General features: G+C 37.1%; 2 protein-coding genes across 2 annotated transcripts in view; one reads left to right on the top strand and one right to left on the bottom strand.

Moving 5' to 3' along the window:
* The first annotated feature begins 612 nt into the window (after positions 1-612).
* On the top strand, positions 613-24,245 carry TDO2 (tryptophan 2,3-dioxygenase). The gene is made up of 12 exons (XM_064296156.1): positions 613-617; positions 1,643-1,748; positions 2,811-2,901; positions 5,573-5,643; positions 6,908-7,035; positions 9,957-10,143; positions 11,579-11,686; positions 18,178-18,289; positions 19,609-19,666; positions 20,797-20,876; positions 21,511-21,601; positions 24,092-24,245. The coding sequence occupies exons 1-12, from the start codon at positions 613-615 to the stop codon at positions 24,243-24,245; spliced, it is 1,191 nt and encodes a 396-aa protein (XP_064152226.1).
* A 1,079-nt stretch (positions 24,246-25,324) lies between these two features.
* CTSO (cathepsin O) overlaps positions 25,325-26,563 on the bottom strand; it is a 49,369-nt gene continuing 48,130 nt past the window's right edge. Inside the window, exon 10 of the mRNA XM_064267637.1 lies at positions 25,325-25,667. Within this exon, the coding sequence (XP_064123707.1) occupies positions 25,633-25,667 (35 nt within the window). The 3' untranslated portion in view covers positions 25,325-25,632. The remainder of the gene's footprint in view (positions 25,668-26,563) is intronic.

Below are 26,563 nucleotides of genomic sequence, written 5' to 3' on the forward strand. Positions count from 1 at the left end.
AATAAATTAAAACATGTTAGTATTAAACATGTTATAATTTATTAAACATGTTGTGATTTATTACAGGGTAATAAAATCATGATTTTTGGGTGGATCATAACCTTCAAAATTACAACAGACTTTAAATATCTTCATTTCTTTTAGTGAGGAAGCAGTTATACACAGAGCTTAACTGCATTACCACATATGACACAGCTAACCAGCGGCAGAGCCAGGACTTGGAATTCGGTTTCCAACTCCTTGTTACTTTAGTAAATTAAATGAAAACACCATTCTAGAGGGTGCAATAAGTGGGAAATATTTTCTCTATGTATGGTTCTCAGTGTGTACCAAGAGCAGAGGTGGTGAAGCTTCTACCTGGCGAAACAGCCTTTGAAGCAATTGTTTAGAAGTTATAATAGTAAATTATGTTTTCTATAGGAGGAAAATTTATGACATTGTTTAGAACTGTACACTCATGGCTATTTTTGTTTTAAAATTTTCTACAGACAATAAACCCCAGCACGAATGGTTCCTACTGCCCTGCCTGTGGAATGCAAATGATGAACATAAAGTTAATAGCACCTGTTCAAATTCCAAAGCTATGTGTCAGGAGCTTAACAGCTGATCACAATGAGGTGAGATTTGGGCTAGAAGAATTCTATTAATAGAAGGAAAGTGGGGATTTTGAGCATGCATTTTGTATCTATTATACAAAGAATTTGTTTTCCCAGATACATGGAAGTTCAGAGTTTGGTTTAAGCCAAGCCTTATAAGAGTATCTAAATGTGAGAAAATAAATGCTTAGATTCTACAAGCTCATCGTGTTATATATCCTAACACTATGCCAAGTGTGTTCTTCAAAATGAATAGTGAAGTACTTCCCCCTATTTTTTAAAAAACTTGTCTTCTATTTATCTATTTAATGTTTATTACTTTGAATATAAAAACAAAATTTGGCAAGTCAGATGATTCCGTCCGGCAGAATGGCCTCACTGTCCTTGCAAACAAACCGTCAGCAAGATAATCCACTCTAAGGTTGACAGGGCTTCAGCGTCTGTACCAACTGAAGTGGGAGCCCAGCCAAGAGTACACAAAAAATACTCTTTGGGTAGCTGATTGGCTGGCGCGGGAGGCACAGGACACATAAAAGGCAGCTGTGGAACATCTGGGAAGGTCAATGAGATTTACCAGGAGAAAAATCTACGGTGCTGTTCAGACAGGGAGTGTTCACCATGAGTGGGTGCCCACTTTTAGGAAAGAACTTGGGGTGAGTATTACTTCTAAGTGTGGCTAGATTCTCAGACGTGACAAGGGTGAGTACTTTAATTTCTGAGTTTATTTAGCATAGAAAACTGTCACCTTTATTGGCTTGTTTAATAATCTGCTCTGAAAAAAAAATAGTAAAATAATTTTACATACTCTAGTTAACTTGGAAACCCTGGTGGCATAGTGGTTAAGTGCTACGGCTGCTAACTAAAGGATCGGCAGTTTGAATCCGCCAGGCGCTCCTTGGAAACTCTATGGGGCAGTTCTACTCTGTCCTATAGGGTCGCTATGAGTCAGAATCGACTCGACGGCACTGGGGTTTTTTTTTTTTTCAGTTAACTGTGTTTTCTCAAGTGCTGATTTTTTTTTTCCTTTTCATTTATTGAATTTGCAGATATGCTTTTAAAAAACTGTCTGTAGAAGGAAGCGAAGAAGACAAAGCACAAAATGGTGTGAATAAAGCCAGCAAAGGGGGCCTCATCTATGGGGACTACTTGCATGTAAGTGGCGGGGTCAGTGGCAGCGTCCATCGTGAGGAATTAAATCCTGCTGGGGTAACATTTTCAGGTTCATTTTTTAATTTTATTATTTAGTTGCCAAACAGTTTTCTAAATCTAAAGATATTGCACAAATGCATGCTGTTTCAACTTTTGTTAGAATTCAGGAGACACATAGGTGAAAATTCCATCCAGCAGAGTATGGGATCCAGGGTCTGGGCAGAGGATTATAAATAAGATGCAGTGGAGCTAACAGGCAGACCTTGCACAACTTGTGTACATAAGACTTGGTCAATAAATTCCAGCCTAGATAGCTGCAAATGCATCCAGAAAAAACTTACCTTCAAACCCCCTGGTCACGAAGCAGAATTGTTGAAGGCACAGTGAGAGTTTTCTTGAAATCATCAATTAATAGAAAAGGGATGATAGTGAATGAGGTATTGATACATTTATGCCAGTTTCTCTTCTGTTCCTTTTAAGAAGCAAAAGGTTAGAGCCCTTGATGGGCTTCTAAAGTTGAACTGATGGAGAATGTCCAATTCTTTTCAGAGTAGGCTCTCTGGGGGAATACAGGACAGCAGGTGCGCAGTCAGCTGAGCATGGTGACAGGCTTTACCACGCATTTTCATAAGCTAGGAGGGACGTAACTTCTCAGTGAGTGTAATAGCCTTTGTTATGATAGAATCCATAGAATATCATTTTTCTAAGAATAAAAATAAGTTCAACTCACTCTTTGTGACCAGACTCAAGCATAGTTAAAAAAAAAAAAAAAAAAGCTTGGTTCCTGAGAACTTGGGAATATGGGGGACTTTTTGGGTATTGTATTCTACTTATTACTGGAAACCCTGGTGGCGGAGTGGTTAAGTGCTATGGCTGCTAACCAAAGGGTCGGCAGTTCGAATCTGCCAGGTGCTCCTTGGAAACTCTATGGGGCAGTTTTACTCTGTCCTGCAGGGTCGCTTTGAGTTGGAATCGACTCGACGGCACTGGGGATTCTACTTATTAAAGTGGATAAAAACCAAGTTCTGCCATTTCAAAATCAGCCTTTCTGTTTTCCTTTTAAAGTTGGAAAAAGTTTTGAATGCACAAGAACTTCAAAGTGAAATAAAAGGAAATAAAATCCATGACGAGCATCTTTTTATCATAACTCATCAAGGTAAGTTGCACAAAGGATCAGAGAACAACTATTCCACAGACATTTCTTATCAACAATAAGGGCATCTACAATTCTTTTTACTGTAAGATGGTGAAAGATCAAGGAATCTACTTTTATTTGAAATGCTTGAAAATATCTTGCTACCAGATAAATTTGAATAAGACTTCCTTCCAGGATTTATCACCTCATTCTTTATGCTGCTTCGTTGATAATTGAGTCAAGAGGGACTTTAGTTTTGTCCAAGAGACTTTCCATCCAAGTTTCACAATGAATTTGCAAGCTAAGATACTACCATTTCTCAGCTTAGAACTTTAAAAAACTTTTTGAGAAAGAAAAATATTTAAATTTCTTGAGGATTTACATAATATATAATTCTAGTACTAGACAAAAATATAAATTTTGAGCACACTGTGTGTTTACCTTATCCAGCCTTCTAATCTCTAGGTGGTCCTTGGCTGAGAATTAGGGGTTGAGAAGATCTCTCAATTCTTTGAAATTATGTGCAAAATTTCATGAATATGTGTCTTAAAGTAATCTGTGATCTCCAAATATTAAGAACATTTACTCTGAGGTTGTCAGTACATACTACTACCCCTTGGCTGACCAGGGCCCAATGATTTGTGCAGACATGTCCCCCTTCTCCACCAATTCTTGGTGTGATTTCCTCAATTGGTTGCTGGCCTCATTGATCAGCTAAAATGATAAAAGTCTTTGAGTTAAGGAAGTAAAAATGGAATAATAATTGGTTTAATGAGTTATTTGTCCTGTTTTTATATTTACATTTTTATTGGTGGCTTGTACCAAGTAAAAACCAATAGGAGAAGGATCACAGTGTAGCACAAATTTAGAATTAAACAATTTCAGAATCCCATCTCTCTACCAGTATAAGTTGTGTGATCTTTGACAATTTGCTCATGTCTTAGAACCTCCATTTCTTCTTCTGTATATTGGAGGTAATTATTTTATCTTCTTGCTCATAGGGTTCTGGGAAGATCCTAAGATAGAATGAGATAATGTACATTAAGCACTTAGCCCAGGACATGACACATATAAGCATGTGTCAAATAGTAGCTATCTTTATTAAAAAGAAAGTGAAATTTTCCTATGGCACAAAGTTAATCCTGAAAAAAAGCTTGTGTAAGCTGATACACAATTATTTGCTTTGCTCTTTGTACAAATATGAAAATTTGCATCCCCAAAGCCTCTCTAAACAAAATTTGAAGTTATAGTTGGATTTCCCTAGTTAGTACAGGAACATAGCCTTTACTTAAGTGACAGTTCCAAATTGGAGGCACTAGAGAGCTTTAAGATTATTGGACTTCTATGCTTACCTGGAGCCCTGGTGGTGTGGTGGTTGAGGGCTTGGCTGCTAACCAAAAAGTTGGCAGTTCTAATCCAACAGCTACTTCTTGGAATCTGTCCCATAGGGTCTCTATGAGACGGTACCTAACAACCTAACAGCAATGCTCATCTAATAACCACATTGATTATTTAATTCATTTATTTGTAAAATTATCACCCAGTGCTTACCTTATGCCAAACACTGCTACATTCTGAGGGAAAATAGATGCATATGACAAAGTCCTTGGTTTTTGGTTTCTAGAGGCTTGCAATATTAAGAGAGGACCAGCTTACAGGAAGAAGTATTTTATGCCCTCCGTGAACAGTCTAAAGGAGTCAAAATGTCTCCCCACATCTATCACAGTCTTAAGATTTTGTATAGTAGGTTTCTGTTTGTAGACGGGTAACTCTTGGCCATTTTTCAAAAGCGTTAACTGAATTTCAGGGAAATAATTTTTTTTTTTTACCCCAGGAGACATTGTTAGTAACTTCAGATGAACTGATTCCAACTATGCTTCTTCCAGTGTATTACATTGTATCACCCTTCTTTAGTGCCAATGTTATTATTGAGAAGGCCTTCAAGGAAGGGGAAAACAAATTCAAAGCAAAAGTCCCTGCCTAAATCCTTCAACAGAAATGCTTTGGCGGGATTCAGGTTTAAACAAATATCCTTGGACTCAAATGGATATTCTAAACAAGGATATACTGGATAATGCCCCTGGGAATTAGCCATGAGAATAATATGAAGTTCTTGTCACTATCGACTTATCACAAACATCTGCCCCCCTTCCCATCTACTCTGTGTCTATACCTGGCTAAGATTTTCACAGATAGACAAAACACTACATTTTAAATAACAGCTTTAAAATTTCAAGGTCTTTAACCATCACAGTCTTTCACTTAGTTTGGTGAATATTAATTTCTTAGTCTGTAGCTCTTAACCACTACGCCACCAGGGTTTCTTCTCAGTCTGTAGGTAGGGTTAAGTATCACTTCTGCTTTCCCACATACCTCCAGTTTGCATAAGAGAAGTTAGAACTGGGTCATGTGTTACATCCTTAAAAGATCTAAATTAGAGGGATGTTGAGAGGAATAAAGGTAACAATAATGAACATAAGACATTTAGACAATGTGCCTGGCACTCTAAAGGATTCAAAGAAGGAAGGCATTATAAATTTATTATTAATATGTATTTCTGGCATAAAATAGGGCTGAATTGGCCTTTGTTGATTTTAAAACTTCATTTTCATTTCTGTTTTAAAGTGTTATTCATGTCACTCTTATAGTCAAAGAGCTCTCCACATAACTCTTTTCTTCTTTTTTTTAACAGTTTATGAACTCTGGTTTAAGCAAATCCTCTGGGAATTAGATTCTGTTAGAGAGATCTTTCAGAATGGCCATGTAAGTTATTATGTCACAATATTGGTTTCATATGTTTTTTGAAGAATATAGAAAATGTTTAGTATTGAACAAAATGTAACACCAACTGTGGGGTTATTAAAATTTTTTTTTTTTAGTAATAAAAGACACTTTTCTGAGAGGACAGAGTTTAGACAGGTTTCCCCAGTGGCATGGTTGCCCTGGCTCTACTCAGAGCTCTAAGGTTTCTTTCAAATCTGTTTCAAGTCCCTTGTTCAGGACTCACATTTAAAAATATTGTTATAAATGACAATTACATCCCAGCTAGCTAATACCAGTCATTTAGCTGCTAGATACCAGAGCTGCATTTCTAATTAGTATGGGTCTTAACTGTGGAAAGATAGGACCAATAATGAGGAAAGTCAAAAATGAAAAAAAAGAAAGAAAGGAAAAAGAGGAGATGGCAAAAAGAGTAGCAGGGGAAGAAAAAGATGAAAAAAAATAAGAAGGGGAACGAGAAAGAATAAAAGGAGCAAGGAGAGCCAGGAGGACAAAGAGAGGTGGGAGAGCAGAGATCAGCAATCCCGGAAGTTTGCACGGCTCTCCCTCTGTGCTTCCTGCCACCTCGTCCCATACCCTTTCAGGCTGAGGCCCTCTACCTCAGCCCTGCTCCAACAGAGTTTAGGGAACAGGAAACATACACACAGAGACAATACTCTCCTCCAGTATGTAAACACAATTTTCATTTACGTCAATGGCATCTTTGTCCCTAAAGTAAAGTGCAGATTTATCCAGCTGTTGCTTAATCCTCACCCAGTAGTTCACATGTTACCTTGACCCTTATTCTGTGAAGCAAAACAAAGAGAGAAGCTGGTTTTGAAATCAGTGGGAGTTCTAGTCCAGAATTTACTTTTAACTTGCTTCCACGTAATTTTCTATTTTTAAAGAAAGAAAAATTGTTCTTATTTGCAGACATTTCTTGAACACAACTCAGAGTTGCTGTTAGTTCAACACATACTTACGGCAAATTTTAGTTCCAATGTTCCTCTTTATTATAGACATAACCAGAATGGAAATAATGAGAATGCTGACACATTGCGAAAAGTGTAACCAATGTCAATGAACAATACGTGTAGACATTGTTAAAGGGGAACCTAATCTGCCATGCAAACCCTCACCGAAAGCATGATAAAATATAATAAAAGGTAGAGGTAAAATTAACAGGAATGCAGTGTTAGTTGCAGCTTATTTTGCATCTTCTGTAAATCATAGTTGATGACTTGGTATTTTATTTCTTAACCATCAGGTCAGGGATGAGAGGAACATGCTCAAGGTTGTTACTCGGATGCATCGCGTGGCAGTGATCCTGAAACTATTGGTACAGCAGTTTTCCGTTCTGGAAACAATGACAGCCTTGGACTTCAATGACTTCAGGTGTGCATTTTTTTTTTTTAATGCGATGGGATTTACCTTTTCATTCTGGTGAGATAGAAGAAGCATGTGTCTGCTGTGTGATATCAGGAGCCTCTCCTACTACTGACACTTTGCCACTATAAGCACGTGTAGAGGTTTTTAACAGCAAACTAGTTAAGAAGTTATTAGGTATATTTCATCACCCCTTTTTACATACAAATATAATAATCAGTTTATTTCAATTCATCATTGTGTACCTTTTTTTTTCAAAAAAGGTTTTAGGCAAATTAAAAAAACGACTAAAACAGCTAATACAAGGTAGGTAATAAAATTAAACAAAATAAAGATAAAAGAGAAACAGTAGTGATATATAAAGAAGCAGGTCAGAGAAGAGTGTCAGTATAATTTATGGACTGGAACATAAAATCCTGCTCTAAATTTTCAGGGAGCCAAAGCCAAATGGAATGAAAACGACGTAATTTTCTTGGAGAAAAAGCTTTCTTTGGTACCAAAATTTGAGAAGAATTTCTTTTTAAAGAAAACTTATAATGAAGTCCCTGGGTGGTGGTTAAGCATTCAACTACTATCCAAAATGTTGACGGTTTGACCCCACCCAGGGGCAACTTGGAAGACATGCCTGACAATCTGCTTCCAAAAGGACACAGCCTTGAAAGCCCTAAAGAGCAGTTTGACTCTGCACACAAGGGTCACTATGAGTCATGAGTCGGAATTGACTTGACGGCAGCAACAACATATCTGTGCATGATACGACGTAACATACGGTGTCCCTAACATGTTTGACAATCAATGGAAGAGTGGTAAAATTCTCTTATGCTGGATTTTAATAAACTTAAGTCTTAGCACTATTTTAATAAAGAAGGTTTACAAGAATGTAAGAGTTTGGGTGGTTGTCAGAGGTGAGAGTATTAGTGTTTTTTGAGTGTCTACTGATGGAGCAGTGGTTAAGAACTACGCCTGCTAACCAAAACGTTTGCAGTTCACCAGCCACTCCCTGTAAACCCTGGGGGGCAGTTCTACTCTGTCCTATAGGGCTGGTATGAGTTGGAATCAACTAGATGGCAATGGGTTTGGTTTTTTGGTACTATGTGCTAGGTAACATCCCATTCAGTTTACTTTGTTAAACTCACTGGCACTCAAAATAATAATAATAATAAAAAAAACCAGGTAGTTAAAACCAAAATCAACCAAACCCAGTGCCGTCAAGTTGATTCCGACTCATAGCAACCCTGTAGGAGAGAGTAGCACTGCCAGGTAGTTAGATTAATGGTAATATTCAAGATATTGATAATAATGATAATATTACTTGTGGGTGGGGTTGAATAATATCTATAAATAACTTTTTGGCATTGTGGAATTAAAAAAATTTGTACACTGTCCGCCTGTCTTTATCTTGGGAAGAATTTAGTATGTGGGTGTGTATATATGTCTGTGTGTGTTTAGTATGTAAGTGCATATATATATACATATATATCCGTACACAGAAAAAAAAAGTCATTGTGGTTGAGTCATTTCCAACTCATAGCGACCCTATAGGACAGAGTAGAACTGCACCATAGGGTTTCCAAACAGCAGCTGGTGGATTCAAACTGCTGACCTTTTGGTTAGCAGCAATAACTCTTAACCACTGCATCACCAGGGTTTCCTCTGTACACGTATATATCATATATGCATGTACATACACACATGCATATGTTTATGTGTGTGTGAGTGTGTATATATATATATAGGAAACCCTGGTGGCATAGTGGTTAAGATGTATGGCTGCTAACCAAAAGGTCGGCAGTTTGAATCTACCAGGTGCTCCTTGGGAACCTATGGGGCAGTTGCCCTCTGTCCTATAGGATCACTATGAGTTGGAATCGACTTGACAGCAACAGGCATATATATGTGTATATATATGGAAACCCTGGTGGCCTAGTGGTTAAGTACTATGGCTGCTAGCCAAAGGGTTGGCAGTTCAAATCTGCCAGGCGCTCCTTGGAAACTCTATGGGGTAGTTCCACTCTGTCCTATAGGGTCACTATGAGTCAGAATCAACTCGACGGCACTGGGTTTGGTATTTGGATATATATAACAAACTTTCTTACTTTAAATTGACTAACAGCAAAAAATGGTGTTTATGTAGATTTCCTTATTTCAGTAAGTCCAAATCATACTCTAGGCAGTTGTGTGTCTCCTATTTTTGGTGATATTTGTTGTTGTTAGGTGCTGTCCAGTGGGTTCTGACTCAGAACAAAACATTGCCTGGTCCTGTGCCATCCTCACAATCTTTGGTACGCTTGAACGCATTATTGCAGGCACTGTGTCAATCTATCTGGTTGAGGGTCTTCCTCTTTTTTGCTGACTCTGCACTTTACCAAGCACAGTGTCCTTCTTCAAGGCCTGGTCCCTGACAACATGTCCAAAGTATGTGAGACAAAGTCTCGCCATCCTTACTTCTAAGGACTATCCTGGCCGTACTTCTTCCAAGACAGATTTGTTCATTCTTCTGGAAGTCTATGGTATATTCAATATTCTTCATCAACACCCTAGTTCAAAGGCATCAATTCTTCTCTGGTCTTCCTTATTCATTGTCCAGCTTTCACGTGCATATGAGGTGGTTGAAAACACCATGGCTTGGGTAGGTGTACCATAGTCTCCAAAGTGATATCCTTGCTTTACAACACTTTAAACAGATCTTTCACATTAGATTTGCCACTTCCATGGGCATTGATTGTGAATCCAAGTACAATGAAACCCTTGACTTCAATCTTTGCTCCGTTTATCATGATGTTGCTTATTGATCCAGTTGTGAGGTCATATAGTCATAGTAGTGTAGTCATAGTAGAGTAAAATTGACTTCTCACTAGAAAAGTCACCGTTACAGTGATTTACAATGTCAACGCTTCCTTTTTCTTCTCTTTCCCCATTTATTCTCAAAGAGAGTACTTATCTGCAGCATCAGGCTTCCAGAGTTTTCAGTTTCGCCTATTAGAAAACAAGATAGGTGTTCTTCAGAGCATGAGAGTCCCTTACAACAGAAGACATTATCGTGATAACTTCAAAGGAGAAGATAATGAACTGCTTCTTAAGTCCGAACAGGAGAAAACACTTCTGCAGCTAGTGGAGGTACATGCTCAAATCCTCTTTCTAAAATTGATTCAGTGCTTCTTGTTAATTCAACTTTTGCTAGATTACATGTTTAAAATTCATACAAAAGTTGCATCACTTGCATCAAGAAGGACAGAAATAATTTTTAAAAAATACTTAAACTGACAAATTTATTGAAATATTTAAAATATTGAGAAAAAATATAAAGGACCTTTTCAAGAACATCAGAAATCTGTGTATAATTAATTGTAGGTGAATATTTAAAAATGTCCTCATCTAATTAAAGCAGTATTTTTAAGCATTCCTATTAAGCAGCCTTTATTTAGCTGATTTTACACTGAATGTGGCTAATTATTTAGCAACTTGTATTTCTTTCAAATATTCCATCATTGAAAATTGCCTCCTGTTTAGTATGTTTCTTAATGAAACTAAATCCCTAATAGTAGACCCTTCAGAAATTTTTTCACCTTCATATGCAGATTCTCTATAAAAAAAATCTGTTGCCTTTGAGTTGATTTTGACTCATAGTGCCCCTATAGGACAGAGCTGAACTGCCCCACAGAGTTTCCAGGAAGTACCCTGTTGGATTTGAACTACGAACCTTTTGGTTAGCAGCCGTAGCACTTAACCACTACACCACCAGGATCTCCAGATTCCCTATAGGTGTATAAATACTCTTGTGGAATCATCCATTTGTTTCTTCCAGGTAAATTTACAAATAAAATGTGTATGGTTTTGATTTCCTTTGCAAAGTCTTTTCCTTTGCAAATTAAACTTTTTTTCTGGTGAATTAGACTGCTCATTAACCCCTTGGGTATTATAAATGTGGATTTTGTGTAATGTCTTATGTGTAATGTCATATAAGGGCTTATGAAGGTAGGGAGAGATTCACAAAGGTTATTTAGAATCTAAAAATAAGGTAAATGGGAACCCAGAGAGATGCATGAATTGAGTTCTGTTTCAGGATTAAAAAGTGTTGTAGGATCTTAAAATAATTTTGTGGGCAGCTGATTTCAAACCTCCTAATTACACAATATCCTTGCATTTTTTTTTTAAGTCATACCTTATATATGTTGTAATTCTTTCAACTACTAAAACATAAGGTATTTTGAGAAAATAAACTGGAAGACCTTATTTAAAGCAATGTTTAGATGTCTTCATAGACTTATAAAACAAATTTGATGTTCTCGTAATCATATACTTTAAAAAAAAAGAGAAAATATTATTAATCATGATTGCCCTAAAAATTTATAAAATGAAATATGATCAATTGCTATAACATAACTGAAGAAATTGAAGTGAAAGAGAAATATTTACAAATAAAAACTTATGACACATATTTTTCAAAACTATAAAGATTTACTGGGTAAAGTTCATACATTTTAGTTATAATGTATATTTTACATAGTTTAAATATTATCATATATTCACCTAAACATAATATTTGCTTAAGGAATGGCTGGAAAGAACACCAGGTTTAGAACCACATGGATTTAACTTCTGGGGAAAATTTGAAAAAAATATTAAAAAAGGCCTGGAAGACGAATTCACAAGGATTCAGGTATTTATGATACTATGAGTAAATGTACATTTATGCAGAAGAAATAGTGGAAATTTTATTTTAACCATTCTCTACTTTTCTCTTTTCATTTTTCTTACATTCTTTTTCTTTATAGGTGTATCATCTTGGAATGTCTTGCATGATTTACTTAATTTTATTTATGTGCAAAAAAATTATACTAAATTAAGGAGTTCACTGCAGGCAAGCTTTTGTCTGGAATAAACAGCTGAGGTTATTATTTTTTTACTTTCCATTTCTATTGAAAATTCTACATTATAACCAATTTTAGGAAGGAATGGGCATATAAAGGACCACTGAGACAAATATTAGCCATCTAATTTTTCCTTCATTTTTGTGTATTTATTGGATCCTTCCTGTTAGCTCCCTGACAATGTAAGTTTCTCCCATTAAAAAAAAACACTTGATTTCTCAGTTGCAGGCCTGTCTCTCTTCACTACTAAAACTTCTGAAAGAATTGTTTATACTTGATACATTGAGAGGCTGTATACAGTAATGCTTAAAGCATGAACCTTGAAGTCACACTGCGTGGGTTCAAACTCCACCTCAATTTCTTAACGGTTGTGTAACATTAAGCAAGTTACTTAACCTCTCTTTGCCTCACTTTTATCATTGGTCAAGTAGAAAATAAGAGTGCCTTATCTATAGTATGCAGCACAGTGGTTATGTTGGCACAATGATTATACACTGGATTGCCACCAAAAAGGCAAGCAGTTGTAACCCACCAGCTGCTCTTCGGGAGAAGGATGTGACAGCCTGCTTCCACAGAGATTTACAGCCTTGAGGCAGACCCAACATGGTGCTATAGACAGAAGCACCATGCTGTTCCTCTGTAGCGAAGGCTCGAGAAACTAAGTAAAACAGATACAGATGCCAATGCTGGAACTGTGAGCAACAAATGAAGGAATACAGATCTTGATCAAGCACCAAATGGAATAAGAAACTGACAGAGAATGAGGGGAGCTACAGAGTGGAAGTCCCACACCAGCTGAAGTGGCCAGATTCACCATCTTGGGCTACAGCCACCAAGAAAGGCAGACAGGGAATATGGGAAAGCAACTTCATGGAGCTCCCAAAAGGAGACAGAGCACCCACTAACCAGGGATACACGCTTTACCACCCTTCTTCCCTGTATGAGTCCTCTGCCACTTTCTAGCAGACCATGGTTGGTCACTTGGCTAGAAAGATACCAGCTCATGGCTGGCTGGATTCGCTATCTTGGACCTCAGGCACCAAGGACTGCGAATAGGGACTACAGGAAGGCAACTTCATGGAGCTCCCAAATGGAGGCAGAGCACCTCGTAAGCAGGAATACACACTTTCCCATGCCTCACCCTTTTTCCCGCTGTAAGACCATTGCTTTCAAATGGGCCAAGGTCACTGGGCTGGAGAGACACCAGCTCACTGCCACCAGGGTCCACCCCACCCCCACCAGCTGGCCCCTTCAATGCCATTTTTTGTTTGTTTTTTGATATTGTTACTTTGGCTGTGCTGTACTGCGTGGCTGCAGAGCCTCTGGCACATGACCTCCCTGGATCTGTGCCATCCACACAGGCTGGCTCTGTCAGTGCCATATTTTTAATTTCTATTCATCTTTCCCCTTCTCCCTTTTCCTTTTCCTTCCCGCCTAGGCCCTGCACTGCCTCTGCCCTTTCATGATAGGCTATTCCATGCCACCTAGAGAGAAAGACATCAGCTCACTGCTACCCCAATTCTGTCCACTCTCACCACTTGGCTAGGGAGCCACCAGCACACAGTCTCACTGAGTCTGTCCTGTCCCCACCAAATAAAACAAAAAAGCAGGGGGAAACAATCAAATCTACAATCAATAAACAAAGAAAATAATTCCTGAAAGTCCTGGAGACAGAAGACAATACCAAAGCATTTTTTTAAAAAACACCATTTTATTTTTTCTCTTTTCCTTCATTTTTTTTTTTTGCTTTTGTTTATCTGTGTTCTTCCACCCGCCCACTTAGCTCTGCACATCACATTCTCTCCTTTCCCTCTTGCGTATCTAAACTGTGCATTGAGCTCTGCACATCTGAACAGCACCAACACATTCTCCCAGACCCCACTCAGCACTACCCCCGGCTCCACCCCCTTGGCCCCAGCTCATGCCACAAAATACACATCCTAGCCCCGTGTGAGCCCCTCCACCCTTGATGGACCCACCCTGCTGCACCACAGCTGAGTGCCCAGCCATGTCCACCCAGACAAGGTGATGAGAACTATCATGCCCACAGGCAAGCAAGCAACGGAACATGTGCAGACTGCCTTCCAGGACATAACCAAATAAAACAAAAAAGCAGGGGGAAACAATCAAATCTACAATCAATAAACAAAGAAAATAATACCAAAAAAAAAAGCAGGAGATGGTGGCTCCAAAAAGCAACCAAAATAAAACACCAGATGGCCTTCTGGTAGAAGAAGAGGCACTGGAACTACTTGATAGCAAATTCAAAGCTCTAATAGTCAGGATTCTCCAATAAATGAAGGAAAATACAGACAAAAATAAGGAAAAAATAGACAAAATCATGGAAAGTACAGATAAAATCAGGGAAAACACAGACAAAGCAATGGAAGAGTTCAGGAAAATAATACAGGCACAAAACGTCAAAATAAATAAATAACTAGAAATCTTACAAAACCGGCAACTAGAAATCCAAAAGATAAACAACAAGATTTCAAAAACAGGCAGTGCAATAGAAAGTTTTAGGAGCAAATTTGAAACAATGGAAGACAGGATCAGCAAAATTGACTACAAATGCTTGGATACCAATTTGTTTGAGGAAAAATCAGAGAAAAGAATGAAGAAATCCTGAGAACAATGTGGGATACGATCAAAAGCAAAAATTTGTGTGTGATTGGAGTTCCAGAATGGGGGAAAAATTAAAAACACAGACAGGATTAAAGATTTGCTGAGAGAAAACTTTCCTAATATCAAGAAAGATGAAAAGCCAACCATCCAAGCAGCTCAACAAACCCCATATAGAATAGACCCCAAAAGAAAAACACCAAAACATATCATAATCACACTCACAAAAACCAAAGACAAAGAAAGAATCCTGAAAGCAGCTCGAGAAAAATGAAAAGTCACATACAAACAGGAAACAATAAGACCAAGCTCTGATTACTTGAGAGAAGCCATGCAGGCAAGAAGGCAATGGGATGACATACATAAAACCTTGAAAGAAAAAAATTGCCAGTCAAGAATAATATATCCTTCAAAACTCTTGCTCAGATATAATGGGAGAAATCAGGACATTTCCAGATAAACAGAAATTAAGGCAGCAGGTAAAAACCAAACCAAACTTACGAGAATCATTAAAGGGAGTCCTTTGGTTAGAGAACCAACAACATCAGACAACAACCTGAATCTAGCACATAAGACAGCATCAGCCAGATACCAACACAGACAAACTCTTAAGGATAAACAAATCTAAAAAGTTTACAACAGGGAACCAGAGAGGTCAATCTGTAAATGACAATAGCACCAGAACAATAAAAGAGGGAATAAATGGTGTAGGCCTAGAACTTTCAAATGGAGAGGAAGTCAAGGCAATACCAAGTAATAAAAGACTGGTTTAAACTTAGGAAGATGGGATAATTTTAAGGTAGCCATAAAGAAAATTAACAAACTTACCAAAACAGAGAAGAAAAACAAAGTCTCAGTAAACACAAAATCTACAAAAACAAAATTAATGAAAAATCCACAAACAAAAGAAATTCAGGATAGGAAAGTAAGAATAACAAAGAAAATATCAGCACCACAAAAAAAGCACTACAAAATGACAGCAATAAACTCACACCTATCAATAGTCACCCTGAATCTAAATGGCTTAAATGCACCCATAAAGAGACAGAGGGTGACAAAGTGGATAAAAGCAGGACCCATCAATATGCTCTCTACAAGAGACACATCTTAGAAACAAAGACATAAATATATTAAAAATCAAAGGATGGAAAAAAATATATCAAGCAAACAGCAACCAAAAAAGAGGAGTAGCAATACTAACCCAGATAAAATAAATTTTAAAACAAAACAAAACAAAAAAATAGAATCAACAATACCAAAAGCTGGTTCTTTGAAAGGATCAACAAAATTGACAAACCATTGGCCTAACTGACAAAAGAAAAACAGAAGACACAAATAACCCAAATGAGGAATGAGATGTGGGCAATTACAACAGACCCAACTGAAATAAAAAGAATCATAACAGAGTGCTATGAAAAAACTATACTCCGACAAATTTGAAAATTAGAGGAAATGAACATATTTCTAGAAACACTCTACCTACCTAAACTAACACAAACTGAGGTAAAAAATCTGAACAGACCCATAACAAGAGATTGAAAAGGTAATTTAAAAACTCCCAACAACAAAAAGCCCTGGCCCAGGTGGCTTCACTGGAGAATTCTACCAAACATTCAGAAGAAAGCTTCCACCAGTACTAGTAGAACTATTTCAGAACGTAGAAAAGGAAGAGATACTTCCAAATTCATTCTATGAAGCCCTGGTAGAATGATACCTGATACCCAAACGAAGCAAAGACATCACAAAAAAAGAAAATTATAGACCAATATCTCTCATGAATACAGATGCAAAAATTCTCCACAAAATTCTAGCCAATAGAATTCAGCATCATATCACGCGGGATTCAACCAGGCATGCAAGGATGGTTCAACATTAAAAAAAATCAATCAACATAGTCCACCACATAAATAAAAGAGTCACATGATCATCTCAACTGACACAGAAAAGGCATTCGATAAAGTCCAACACCCATTCCTGGTAAAAACTCTCAATAAAATAGGTATAGAAGGGAAATTCCTCAACATAATAAAGGGCATCTATACAAAACCAGCAGTCAACACCATTCTTAATGGAGAGAGGCTGAAAACATTCCCCCCTGGGCACAGGAAGAAGACAAAGATACCCTTTATCTCCACTCCTATTTAACATTGTGCTGGAAGTCCTAGCTAGAGCAGTAAGGTGAGAAAAAGAAATAAAGAGCATCCAAATTGGTAAGGGAGAAGTAAAACTAACCCTATTTGTGGATGATATGGTACTATACATAGAGAACCCAGAGGACTGCACAAGAAAACTTCTGAAACTAATAGAAAGTTTCAGCAGAGTAGCAGCACAAGATAAACATACAAGAATCAGTTGGATTCCTATAGACCAATAAAGAGAACTACAAAAAGGAAATCAGGAAAACAATACCATTTACAATAGCCCTAAAAAAATAAAACGCTCAGGGATAAATCTAACTAGGGATGTAAAAGACCTGTCTATACAAACACATCTGTACAAAGAAAACTATAAAACAGTACTGCAAGAAACCAAAAGAAACCTACATAGATGGAAAAACATCCCATGCTCATGGATAGGTAGACTCAACACTGTAACAATGTCAATTCCACCCAAAGCAATCTACAAATACAATGCAATCCTGATCCAGATACCAACAGCATTCTTTAAAAAGATGGAAAAACTAATTATTAACTTTATATGGAAAGGGAAGAGGCCCTGGATAAGTAAAGCACTGTTGAAGAAGAATAAAGTAGGAGGACTCGCACTACCTGACCCCAGAACCTACTATACAGCTACTGTAGTCAGACATCCTGGTACTGGTACAACCAGAGACACGTTGACCAGTGGAACAGAATGGAGAACTCAGATGTAAATCCATCCACCTACAGTCTCCTGATCTTCTACAAAGGCCCAAAGTCCACCAAATGGGGAAAAGACACTCTTTTTAACAAAATGGTGCTGGCAAAACTGGATGTCCATCCGTAGAAAAATGAAACAGGACTCATACCTCACACCATATACAAAACCTAATTCAAAATGGATCAAAGACCTAAATATAACCCCAAAACTGTAAACATCATAGGAAAAAAAAAGATCAACACTAGAGGCCCTAATATACAGCATAAATGCATACAAATGATAACATGAGCACCAGAAGGCAAGCTATATAAGTGGGATCATATATATATATGTAATATCACACACACATATATATATATATGTAATGCCTATGATGTTAAAGAGGCAGTTATGTTAATAAAGCAGGGCACAATCTACAGGATTAGTTAGATCTTGAGTGAATCTCTTTTGAGATATATATGAGAAAAGTCAGCAGAGAGAAGAGGGGACCTCAGTACACCAAGAATGAAGAAGCAGGAGGGGAGCATGTCCTTTGGACCTGGGGTGCCTGTGTTGAGAAGCACCTAGACCAGGGGAAGATTGAGGACAAGGATCTTCCCCCAGAGCCCACAGACAGGGAGAAAGCCTTCTCCTTGAGCTGGCACCCTGAATTTGGACTTCTAGCCACCTAGACTCTGAGAGAATAAATTCCTGTTTGTTGAGGCCATCCACTTGTGGTATTTCTGTTATAGCAGCAGTAGATAACTAAGATTGAAATTATTCTTTCTTTTGGGAATTTAATGCAGTATTTTCTCCACAGGCTAGGGAAGAGTCAGAAGAAAAAGAAGAACAAATGGCTGAATTTCAGAAACAAAAAGAGGTGTTACTGTCTTTATTTGATGAGAAACGTCATGAACATCTCCTCAGTAAAGGTCAGTGTTTTATTCTAATGGTCTTTTCCATGGAATTTATGAATGTGAGATCAAAACATAAGTGTGCAAGACTATCAAACCATATTTGGTGGAAATAGAATAAAAATTGATATACTACTCATAGAAAGTAGAATGTTATCTATGAGAGACTTGGGTTAGGTTTTATGCTCAGTTTATTTTAAAGACATTAATCAACATTTTTTCATAGTATATGTCAGACATTAGGAGTACCAATATAAATTGAACATATTCCTTCTTCAAGTAGTTTATAGCCTAATAGGGGAAGGAGTGAAAGCTAATATTTTTAAGTAGAGGTAGGAGAGGGAAGGAATAACTCTACTATAAGAGCAAGGTTGGCTTTGCAAAAGAAATAAGTGTCCCAAGCAGACCAGAAAAAGTACACATGTAAGTTATCATAATCGATATTGTTGTTATTAGCTGCTGTTGAATGGATTCTGACTCTTGGTGACCCCATATGTTCCAGAGTAAAACCGCTCCACAGAGTGTTCTTGGCTGTAATCTTGATGGAAGCAGATTGCCAGGACTTTTCTTCCATAGTACTGTGGGGTGGTTGAACTGCATTTGTGCTCCAACTGTTTGCACCAAGTAGACCTATTGTTAATATGAAACTAATTGATCAATATAATCAGTCCCTTCACTAAGTAACTCTTCTCTTTTACCTGTTTTAACTTGTGTTTATCTTATTTGGAACTTGAATTGTAAACTACCTAAAAACTTTTTTTGGAAATAAGCAAAATAGAAATAGAAGATAATTTTTATAGTATAAGGTACAAGACATAGCAGTATACAAAACCAGCATTAAAGTCTGAAACCAAAAGGTTATTAGCCTCAGTTGTCTAAAACAAACAAATAAACAATTAAGAAATAGCGAAGTCTTATTTTCCTGCAATTAGGTGTAAAGCTTTTTATAAGAGCACACATATGAGATTTTAGGTAATATTTTTGCACCTTGAAGCCAAGTAAACTATCCCTAAGTAAATACAGAAAATGACTTTTCAAATAAAGATTATTCATTATGTATTTTCTACATGATTATTTTCCTAAGATGACATTTTAGTGTTGAGAATTTAGATAGATACAGATATCAATAGACATAGATGTAGATAGTTTGTCTTTTAAAATATGTTAAAATATTATGAATAATAGGATTTCAAATGTAAGTTAAGGGATAACAATTTAAAACTCACATTGTTTTCTAAAAACATATGAAGCATTTATTTATGGTAATGATACCAAAATTAATATGACTCTATTTATTAAATTACATATTAAACCAAAAGTCACTATGTATCTTGCAGGTGAAAGACGGCTGTCATACCGAGCACTTCAGGGGGCGTTGATGATATATTTCTACAGGTAAAATCAAAGCAGAAGAGGAGAGGAGATGAAAATAGAAATTGAAGGAGTGGACTCTCAGATAATACAAGTATAACGCTTATGAGTTACAATCACAGTTATTACAGTCACTTCATTTTAAGAGAAAAACAGAAACTAACCAGTAGTGGGGTTGGTTTCATGAGCAATTTTTGCCTGTAGATAGCAAGGATATAACTATCCCTGTACTGGGTAAAATAATATAAATTAATCAAATATCCTTTTTATGAAATTCTACAAAGTATTATGTGACAGAGTTTGCTAAGGAGTCAAAGTTTATTCTATCTCAGAAACTCAGTCATGAAATGTGTTGTCTTTCAACAATATTGTAGGGGTTTTCCTGTTTTGTAAAATGAAGAAAGGATGGAGGAATCACCTTATAAGCCTTTATTTTCTTTAGTAATTTAATGTAACATTGCCTTTGCTGTCTATAAAGTGTTTGAGGTGTCCCTTAAATGTCCACTTACTCCACGTGTATAAAGGTTCCATCCCCATGGATTAAATGCAGAAGAAAATGTGGAGCACGCTAGCAAAAAGGCCTCAAATAACTTCGTTTACTGAATAATTCTTCCTTCCTTGGATTTAGTTAATTTTTTTTTTTAATTCTCAGATTTCTTCAGGATGGAGCATCAAATATTTTTATTCTTTTCCTAGACTCTTCCTAAATGTCTGTCACTCAGGCATATGTGTCTGAAACTGAAAATGTTCTCACAGGGTTGAGGGTTAGATGAAGAAGGAAAAATAGAGAGAGGAAATAATAACACTTGTCTTCTTGTTTGACTATCTTTACCTAGAAGAAGCTTGGTGAGTATTGCTAGCTGGGAAAACTTTTGAGAAAACATGCTATGTGTGGTTCTGGCTGGTTGTTCATGTGTATCACATGAGGTGTCATAGACTGTTCACACCCACGTTGCAAACTAAGCAGTAGTGTCCTCCATTTTGAGAGGAAGAAACGAAGACAGAGACAGCAATCCAAAGTTGCACAGCACCTAAGAAGCACTGTTGACACTGGTCTCCAGAGATGATTGATTTTTATAAAACACATGCCCTTTCTAACACACTGCATTTGCTTGAATAGACTTCTTTCATTCTTTTTCCTTTTTTTCCTTTAGAGAAGAGCCTAGATTCCAGGTCCCTTTTCAGTTGCTGACTTCTCTTATGGACATAGACACACTCATGACCAAATGGAGATGTAAGTCCTCCCCTCCTTAGCCCACCATCCTGTCCTTTCCCTTACTTGCTTTCACTTTCTCTCTCTGCCTCTCGTGTGTGTGCTTGTCTTCTTTTTTAAATAAGTTGCAGGATAGACTAATTCAGTAAGCACAATAAGCCCAGTGCCTAGGGCCCATAGTACTTTTGAGGACCCATGAAAATGTTTTATTTTAAATCAGAAAGCAGAAAATGAACTTTTAGTTCAGAGAAAATGATTGCATATATATTAACATGCTTGCCTTTATGCCAATGCAGTTGTAAAATAAAATTTTTAATAGTTCTTGTTTTTTTAATTGAGGAAGGGGCTCACTACATCACTACACAAAAGTGCTAAGGACTCAGGACAGTCAGGAGGTGGCCCTGCTCTCCTCTGTTGGGTTCACAAGCTGAATGTAACGTCAAATGGAGTAAAATGCACATGGCCTAAACCAAGTGGGGTGCCAGGCAACCCAGCGGCCTCCTCAGGCTCTCGTGGATGAACCTTCCCTATGGCTACCTGATAAGGTGTCAGCCTTTGCTCGGGAGCAATAATCATTACCAGCCCCTTGTTTTTAGAACATTGTGGAATTAATGGCAGAAAAATATCCATGGAGTCAATTTGTGTGTTTGCCTAGATAACCACGTGTGCATGGTGCACAGAATGCTGGGCAGCAAGGCTGGCACTGGGGGGTCCTCAGGTTACCAGTACCTGCGTTCAACCATCAGGTGAGATGGGAAATCCACCCTTTCATCTTGGTGGGAGTCACCAGTTCTGTTTTCATATGTATTTGTGCATTGTCTAGGAAAATTCATCTATATTTGCTCGTGTCTGAACTTCTACCAATATATTTGTAGTTAGATAAAGGTATTCGAATGTCCCTGGGTGCAGCAAATGGTTGGCATGCTTCACTGCTAACCAAAAGGTTGGAAGTTTGAGTTCACCCGGAGGCACCTTGGTGATCTATTTCCAAAATAACCAGCCACTGAAAACCCTATGGAGCATAGTTTTACTCTGACATACATGGGGTGGCCATGAGTTGAAACTGACAGCAACTGTATGTTTTTTTTTTTAATTGGAACCTTTGGAATTCATTATACAAAATCATTAATTATTGGAATTCATCATTCGATCTGGTGATGAAAAGAGACATGGAGCTAAGAGCTGAATAACCTGTGAGGAAACGAAGGAGTTACGAGTGCTTACATCCAGGCAGAAATGTCTTCTACTCATCCTGGCTCAAAAATTTGTCTAGATTAAAACTGTCATCATTAAATTTCACTTATGTCATATTGGCCAGATCCAGTCAAAAAGCAGTTTCTTGTTTCCTGATATCCAAAAAAAAAAAAACAAAACCCACTGCTGTGGAGTCAATTCCAACTCATAGCGACCCTATAGGACAGAGTAGAACTGCCCAATAGAGTTTCCAAGGAGTGCCTGGAGGATTCAAGCTGCCGACCTCCTGGTTAGCAGCCATACCACTTAATCACTACACCACTAGGGTTTCCTTTCCTGATATAAATATTTTATGTTATTAATAATTGCTTCTATCTATACCAGAGTGCTCTTTTCATAGTGTTTAGAAGTAAAGTGGTCAGCATTTATTGAGCACTTAAAACATGCTAGAAAATTTTCTAGGCCGTTTGCATTATTTTGTTTAATCTTCACAGCAGGACATGATGGATGGATGGCTGGGTGGCTGGGTGGCTCGGTGGCTGGCTGGCTGGCTGGCTGGGTGGGAGAGACATCTGGACATATTGGAAAAACTTACACATTCCCTTGGGAAAGCATAATCAGCTCAAGAATAAGTTAAATACTCAAATTTAGCTCCCCAAGTTCCTCAGGAAAAACTGTTTTCATCCTTGTTTTACTACCAGATTGGATGATTTTTAAAATTCACTGGCTTTGATTTCCACCATTTTTTATGTACTCTAACTTTCCCTGAGAATAAACTCTACAATGATTTTTAAAATGCCTTGATTTGGATTTTCCCCGTCTTCACATATTTTCTCTTTCTCTGGGGATAAAGTCAGTAAACATAAATCACCAATGGCTATTCAAAATAAGTGCACGGAACAGGAGTGGTGGTGGGAATAACCAACATAAACTGATTATTTTCAGTGTGTCCTCATATCACTCAATCTTCACAAAGGCCTGGAAAGTAGGAATTTTAGTTTTTATTTTACAGAGTAAGAAACCAAGGCACTGAGGATTTAAAAAACTTGACCAAGCTCACAAAGATTGTACATGATGAAATCAGGATTTGAGCCCAGATTCATTTGACTTTAAAGGATAGTGTTCTTCCACTATAATACTGCAACAGTGTTAAAACAGTCAGCTACCAAACACAAAAGCAATTTTTAAAGTTAAAATACCTTTACAGATATGCATTATACATTTAAGATACTCTATCAATGTGTTTTTTTTTTTTTTTATAAAAATGTGTTAGTCCATCATGGCAGCTACTTATCAGCTACTTTGCAGTTGGGAACTATTCCCCAGTAAACAACTAAGAACTCTACATGCTTTAAATTTATCAGTTCGCACACCATTCTTTAAAAGTAGAAAACGAGAACACACCTTATCTTTATGAAAGCAGCGTGACAATAAAACAACAGTAGGTTCTAAGCCAGACGAGCTGGGCTGGCATCAACCAAACACATAATACTGTTTTACAGGCATGAACTTTGAAGATGGATTAAGAACTAGATAACCTTAATACTAATATTACATGTTGTTTTTGATAGGTGCCATTGAGTCAGTTCTGACTCACAGTGACCCCATGTGACAGAGTAGAACTGCCCCATAGTGTTTTCTTGGCTGTAGTCTTTACTCAAGCAGACTCTTAGGTCTTTCTCCTGTAGAGCCACTAGGTGGGTTTGAACTACCAACCTTTTGGTTAGCAGCTGTCGTATCACCTACGTATATAACATATGTTGTTGTTGTTAGGTGCCATCAGAGTCAGTTCCAACTCATAGCGACCCTAAGTACAACACAATGAAACACTGCCTGGTCTGCGCCATCCTCACAATCATTGTTAGATATATGTATGTGTGTATGTATGTAATTATGTATGTATGTGTCATATTTAATATAACTTTGAATCCTAATAATTTATGGCAAAATGTCATAATCCTAGACATGAAATTTTTGGATATAAACTTTTAAATATTTCATGTTACTGAGTCTAAAATGTGTGTATATATGCGTTTTTCCAGTGACAGGTACAAGGTATTTGTAGATCTATTTAACCTTTCAACATATCTAGTTCCACGACACTGGATACCGAAGATGAACCCAATCATTCATAAATTCATCTACACGGCTGAGTACTCTGACAGCTCTTACTTCAGTAGTGATGAATCAGATTGAAATCACCTGCAAAATCTATGAAGAACAGTGATTTCTCACTGTATATTTTTTATTTTCTATGAATTTTCATGAGTACACAAATAGCCTTAATATGTGTATATACAAGTTAAGCACCACGGTGTTCTGATTCAATTTCAAAAATCATTTTATTATCTCAAGTTTGTGATAAGATTAAGATAAAAATATTCAGTTAAATTTTAACACTGTACACAGAGCATTTTTCTACTAAAAATTCAATTTCCCTTGATAATTCACTTACTTCCTTAATGTAATAATTTTCTCATTGTTTCAAACTTTATCAGCTTGTAAACTTCATTTATTTCAAATATTTATACAATAAAATGCATCATTCTGTACAAGGACTTTTGATTAAAATTTTCATAAATAAAAATTAGTCTTTTTACCATGTATTGTTTTTGAAACATTGCCTGTATTTCCCAGAACTCTTGATCACCAATGGCAGATATCCATCTGAAACTTGCCTTAAAAAAAAAACAAAACAAAAAACAAACCCACTGCTGCCCAGTCCATTCTGATGCATAGCGACCCTATAGGACACAGTAGAACTGCCCCATAGGGTTTCCAAGGAGCAGCGTGTGGATTAGAACTGCCAGCCTTTTGGTTAGCAGCCAAGCTCTTTACCACTGTGCCACCAGGGCTCTAAGAAGAACACAATAAGAAAACCTATTGGATTCTTACTGACAATGAAATTTCAGAACAACAGTTTGTCTTTCAAGCAATGCTAATTACGGTTCCTCATCACATTGTTGGATGCCATACTGGTCATTTAATTTCAATTAGTTTGTTTCTCTTAAGAAGCCATTTTGCCCTTTTAATTCCTTCCACATAATCTCTCTACACTTCAAGGGGTGAGCGACATTTGCTTGAGATAAAGTAACTGATGGCTCAAAATCCTTACAGTATTCCATCTTATAGGCTGCTGATAGGCACATGTAATTTCTGCCTGGCCATTCCTGTACATGGGGTAAACTAATGTGGGTGACTGCAATCCCACAAAGAAAAAGAAACTCTTATTGTCACTTTGATTTACCTAAAGTTTCTCATTAAAAAAAGGAAATGAGCAAACAAAAAAATATCGACTCTTCAAGCTGAAATGATCTAAGATGTCTCCTAACTGGACCAGAGTGGTAACCTGTTTCACAGGTCCTGCCAGCTGATGGGTGCGGGTGTTCTTCCTGCTGACTTTGGCTGTCCATCCCTCTACAAGAGGGGACCACTCTCAGGTCAAACACTACAAGGCCCTGGAACCTTCTCTCGCTGGGTTGTGGAAACCTAAGGGTGAACGATGCTTTAGAATGAAGTACTATTTTACATTTCATTATAAAAAGCTTAATATTTGGAACTGTCTCTTGATATGCCCAACATATCACACGAATACAGCAGAAACGGAATCTGCAATACCTAAACGGGAAAAAAAAAAGGAATTCTTAGTACTGGCCTATTCCTTCTTTAAATGCTTTTTAAACAGCAAATTAAAACTTATTTCTCACTTGGTTTCATAAAAAGTTAATATCTACTAAGAAAATAATTTCATAGTCATAATGACCCACTGATGTAAACACGAAAACTGCAAAAGCAGAACTCAGAAGAGATGCTTGATATTTTTGTTTCAAGAGAATAACAACAACAACAAATAGTTGTTAAGTCAATAGGTGAATGCATCTGAAATCTGAATTGCATGCATATATAATTTATAGGGTTTTTTAAATATAATTCTAAAATTCAAATGCTAAGATTTGAATTTTAATTAACAAAATCAATAAATCACAAGTATATTATGCTTTCCCAACTCACAAGAATATAGACCCCAACATCATGGAAAACAATAAATAGCTCATCATGGTTTTCACACAAAAAAGTGCCTATTATGTACTTTTTTGCCAACCACACAACCCCTTCTGTGTATTATTTTTGTAAACACACTATGCCAATATTTTTTTACAAGTTGCTGACTTCAATTAACACTAAGAAGACATAATTAAACTAGGAAACAAGCAGACCTAACATAACCTAATGGCTTCACTTAAGACGATCTGATAAGCTTTTCACATTCAACTGTTGACCTAATGCACTATAATTATCAACTTAATAGAAACAAATGCACAGTTCCAATTATTTATTTTCTGATTACTGGGGGACTACCAATCTGGATCCATGACTTCTTGACCATGGATTATACTTTCATTATACAATTATGATCAAAAGTTACATTTTTGGACTATTTTTAAACACATAAGCAGGAGATGAAAGAAAATGAACACAACAATAGGATGTACCTGTAATAGGGAAGGATGGGT

This window comes from Loxodonta africana, chromosome 13 (genome assembly GCF_030014295.1).
Source record: "Loxodonta africana isolate mLoxAfr1 chromosome 13, mLoxAfr1.hap2, whole genome shotgun sequence".
NCBI lineage: Eukaryota > Metazoa > Chordata > Mammalia > Proboscidea > Elephantidae > Loxodonta > Loxodonta africana.

What these genes read in the sequence shown, in the direction of transcription:
- TDO2 (XM_064296156.1), top strand. An exon ending in ACGAATTCACAAGGATTCAG is followed by an intron (nt 11,687 to 18,177) that starts GTATTTATGATA and finishes TTTTCTCCACAG; the next exon opens with GCTAGGGAAGAGTCAGAAGA. An exon ending in TACCTGCGTTCAACCATCAG is followed by an intron (nt 21,602 to 24,091) that starts GTGAGATGGGAA and finishes GCGTTTTTCCAG; the next exon opens with TGACAGGTACAAGGTATTTG.